Source organism: Acanthisitta chloris, unplaced genomic scaffold, assembly GCF_000695815.1.
Source record: "Acanthisitta chloris isolate BGI_N310 unplaced genomic scaffold, ASM69581v1 scaffold2640, whole genome shotgun sequence".
NCBI lineage: Eukaryota > Metazoa > Chordata > Aves > Passeriformes > Acanthisittidae > Acanthisitta > Acanthisitta chloris.
Window position 1 is genome coordinate 59,774 of NW_008652023.1, and position 4,877 is coordinate 64,650.

At 41.3% G+C, this 4,877-nt stretch overlaps 1 protein-coding gene across 1 annotated transcript in view; it reads right to left on the reverse strand.

Annotated features, from left to right (window-relative positions):
• Positions 1-4,420, reverse strand: part of GRXCR1 (glutaredoxin, cysteine rich 1) — a 32,719-nt gene extending 28,299 nt beyond the window's left edge. Inside the window, exon 1 of the mRNA XM_009075371.1 lies at positions 4,025-4,420. Within this exon, the coding sequence (XP_009073619.1) occupies positions 4,025-4,420 (396 nt within the window). The remainder of the gene's footprint in view (positions 1-4,024) is intronic.
• Positions 4,421-4,877: the final 457 nt, after the last annotated feature.

The following is a 4,877-nucleotide window of genomic DNA, read 5'->3' on the forward strand; positions in this document are numbered from 1 at the left end:
TGTATGAACAGGGAGACTGGGAGCTCCAGCTCTGTCCTGTTCTTCAGGCTTTTCAGTAGTGTGTGTTTCTCACAAATAAAATGTTCCTGACTGTCTGATGCCTGCAGTGCCAGCACTCTGGGAAAACACCTGCCAGGCCTAGGTTAGGTGCAGGAGGAGGATGGGTGACACACATCCCTCCCCTGCCCCGATGACCACCAGTGATCTCCCTCTACCTTCCCCAGCCAGGATGGTTATGTCAACCCCCACCAGGCCACACCACCACTCCCACCCCCATGTGGTTGCTATGTCAACAGTCTCCTCGTGGCAACCACCCCAGGGAGGGGAAGGCTGGAGGGGTTGCCATGGAAACCATGCTGTCCTGAAGCATCCAGAGCTCTGGTCTCTTCCCCACCTCTCTTCCCCTAGAATCATCTGCCATGAGGCTGACACAACCCCCAGGCACGTCCTGCTCTGTCCCTCATTCCATCCCTGTAGCTGTGCTAGCCCCAACTGCTCCCACTGGGCTGTCAGCAGCTTCACCAGCCACCACCTGATGGGACACCTTCCACTGTCAGTGCTGGGGCTGCTCTCACATGGGGACACAGACAGCCCTTGGGCAGACTAATGTGAGGGACTGAGCTTCTCTTCTCAGGACACAGTGGAAATAAGAAGTCAGGGATTGTGCTGGTGATGGAAGTCCTCAGTGTACGACTGTGGGAAGATGTAGCAGGGAATGAACATCTCCTTAGCAGGAGATATACATTCTCAGACTGGGTTTGTGTCATATAGCAACAACCAGAAACACCTTTTCATCTAGAAATACTTGCTGTATTACATCACTCTCTTAAAATTGAAAAAAGCTCCAGAAGGTGTGATTTTTTTATTTTTTTTTTAGATTAGTTTGTTGTGGGAAGGAAGTGTCTGAACCAATTCTGTAGAATGGCTGCAGTTAGAAAATATTGAAAAAAATATTCAAAACTCCAAATATTCCACAGAACATTAAAATACACAGGGGTGCTTTTGGCACAGGAATTTGGACAGAAAAAAAAAATCAAAGAACTTTACTGCACAACAAAACAAAGCCCAGTGAATGAATCCCTGCTTATCCCTAGAATGTCTGAGTAAAGTGATTTGTTTTAAAGGTTTTCTACTGGATCACGGGGAGCATCTAGGGATTTAGGGAAATAGAATAGTAAAGGAGTTTGCAGATATAGTCTGGATAATCAGAATGCTGACATTGCAAAAAATATTTCAGGGTCACAGGACACTCACGCATAGTATTTGGTTTCTTGCATATGCATTTTAGTTAATAAGTGATACATTAAATACTAAATAAGAAGCATTTGCATGCATGAATTTATCAGTGCTTAGGATATAGGATTGTCAGGAGTCCACGTGCATACTCTGAGGTTACAAATACTGGCTCTGACACTAACTCTGAGAAATATAAAGTGAGTTCATCTCGTATCAGTTCATACTGCTGAATCATCAAAGGGGCAGAGATGGACTCTCCCCAGGGATAAGAACTCCATGTGCATCCTAACCATAGCTATACATCTGCTGTAGCTTATCTAAGGGAAACATGAGGCTGCAGATGACCTCACATAATCAAAGGGGTAATTTACAAAAACGCCCAGATTAAGAGATTTTGAGTTCCATCTTCTAATAGAGGCATCTTTCTACCTTACCATATCTTCAAAAGAAGAATGCTTGTTGTTCTGTAAGTGGTATTACAGCTCAATTAATTGTCTGGAGCATGCTAACAAAAAAGTAGAATCATCTAATCTCATCCTAAAGGCTATGACTTTATTGTAATTGGATGGATTTCAATCATACTTCACATGAGGATCAAGCAGTTCCAAGCCAACCTTTGTGTTTTGCTCCCCTCTGTGTTCACCATGTGACATAGAAAATTGGCTCACAGAATGACAGAAAAGATATGCAAACCATCATTTTTCTTCACTGGATTTCAAACTTTATCTCTGGAGAAATGGGAACTTGTTTGTGTAGAAGCCCCAAATCATGATGTGCTCTGTATTTTGAATATATTTCTCTGATCCAGTAGATGCTTAATGTAAGAATATCCAGTGATTTCTGGAAATCAGTCATCTAGACCTGCCTAAGCCAGAAGCTGCTCAGTTCCCCATCTGTATTCCTCATCTGCTTTCAAAACCTGCCTATTCTTTTGGACTTTACAATGTCTGTAGCAGACATTGTAAATGTCTTGAATGTAATTATGTGCTATATGCAAAACTGTTTTTTTTGTTTTCATCTGATGATTTAATTTTTCCCCTTTCTTCTGCAGTACAATAATGTCAATAAAAACCCTTATCACTTTTTTAGTCAGTCATTATTTTACAGGTTTTAATTATGGACTTCCGTGGTAGATTTCAATACATATAATTTTCTGAAGTTATAAGATGGATATGTTTCCTTTCAAGCACTGCTTTCTTCTTGGCAAAACATCTCATGGAAATAGCACTGGTCCTAGCTGTAACTCTACTAGGAATACAAAAAACTTTGCAATCAAAGTACATTGGTATCAGTCCCTGGGCCTTTCCTGAAGAACTTCCAACCTGAAACTGGGGATTGAAAAAGCAAGATGACAGGGACACTAATTAAGGTACATAGGTTTTCAAATCTGTCCATTTATTTAGCTGATGAAAATTTCTTAGCTTGATGTCTGATGTAGCAGAAGAAAGTTTATCGGTGGGAATGAAGCTAATGAGGTGAAGTGATGTACTCTGGGTAGAAAAACAGCACAGAACAGTTGGAATAGAACCCAGACATGCCTCAATCAACACTCCCTAATTTGTTCCTACTTAGAAAAAGTGAGTTTGTTACAAATTTTATCAGAGTAGGGAATTCAAGGACAAACTCTTCAGTGAGTAGTTTGAAATAAAGCAAACTATGTGAGTGCTATGTGATATGATGTAAAAACCAAAAAGGAACGGGCAATTCATCTTTCAAACTTCAACTTCCCCAGGAACATTCATATAGACAAAATTACTGTTATAATTTAGGTACGACCAAGAGGATAGTTTCATATCCAGAAGCAAGAGAATGTTAATCTATAGCCATTTCTAAACACATTACAAAATGACTTAGCTTCAAGGTAAGAAAGAACTGTTAATTTCAATATGTAACAACTGTCATTATTAATATCAAATTCCATATGATCTAAATGAAGAAAAGCTTTTAAAACAATGCCCTGAAGCCAATTATAGGATCACTTAAGTGAAGAGCACAATTCTGGATTATAAGAACCTTCAGAAAGAGTCTGGTTGACATTTGTTGCTCTTTTGTGTGAATATTAAGGCTTGAATAGCATATATAGATAAATTATATATATGAGCTAAATATTTTAGAACTTTTATCTTGATTTTTCTGGGGCCAGAGTTTCTCTGCCTAAGGCATCAGTGTGGCATATACTGTTTCAAACACAGATATTCTGCTCCTTCTACAAAATAAATGTAAAACAGACATTAATAAAAGAGACCTCCGACTAAGATTTCATTCCTCTGAAATTTTCATGTGGGAAAACCATCAATGCTGCCACCCTGCACCTCATTTGATCTACTTTGCAGATTAAACAGAATGGAATTTGCAAGTATACATATTTACATGTAGGGGACAGCAGATAACATTGTAAACTCATTAGAGCTAATATAATAGGAATGGAAACATGACACGTCCCTGTAGAGTGGATCTGTACAGATCTCCAGCAAAGCTCCAGTTAAATCCTCTGTTACATTTCTTTCCTGGTCCATACATGGGAAGCACAAAAAACATATTTCTACTCAGCAAACTTTAGGTCAGTTTTGAAAGAAAAAGTTCACAGTTTGATTTGGAGTGTGGAACTGTTGTACACCAGAAAGACCAATGAACCCCCTTGTGCAACAAAAGCAAGTGGATAGCAATGGGAATGAGGCAGAATATTGAGAAATCATAAATGAGAACAGTTTGAACAAAGGGAATAATAATGTGTGCAGTCAAAAGGGACAGACAGAGGGTACACAGCCAGCAGAACTGCATCACCTACCTGAAATACTTTTGCCAAATTGTCAAAGAGGGCTTGCCCAGCGCTGACTTTATGCTTGACTCCCCTGACTGTGCCGTTTTTGCTTAGGATGTTGACTCTCTTTGTACCGAACCCCTTCTCTTTAGCAGCTCTGACTAAAGTGAGCAGGTCGTCCTGCTCGTTCTCATTTTCGTCACACTCCGAGCCTGTGTGTCCGTTCTGGTGCCCGTCCACTTCGCTCAGCCGGCTGGTTTGGTCAGTCTCTGAGCTACTGGTGTACTCAGAGTCCAGGGAGTCAGTCGTCTCCCCATCGGTGTACACCTCCTTCAGCACCCTCCCGCTGTGCGAGGACGCCACGCGGAACCGAACCTTCCTGGACAGCCGCTCATTGTCCACCTTCAGCTCACTTTTAAACATTGCCTCTTCCATTGACAGCAGCAGTTTGCATTGTTCCAGCGTGGTGCCCATTGCATTTGCCAGTTTGTCACACTTAGCAACAATATCAGCGCTGTTTTCTGTTGACGGGGGTTCTCATATTAAACCAGAGAGGGTTCCCAAGAAGCTACCCCGGCGTTCTGCAGTTAATAATGGATGTGTTTGTGCTATGGTTACCTTTAAACTAAAACCTGTAAAGTGATCTCCTTGATTAAATATTAAAAAGGCATTGTGAACTTTTTAGCACTCAGGAAGGAAGCAAGAAATTATATTCATGGATTGCAATAAAAATTCAAACTCACACATGAGAAAAGGGAAGGGAAGGAAAGGGAAGGGAAGGGAAGGGAAGGGAAGGGACGGGAAGGGAAGGGAAGGGAAAACAGGAAAAAGGAAGGGAGTGGAGAACAGGAATGGGGAACGGGAATGGAATGGGGGAAGG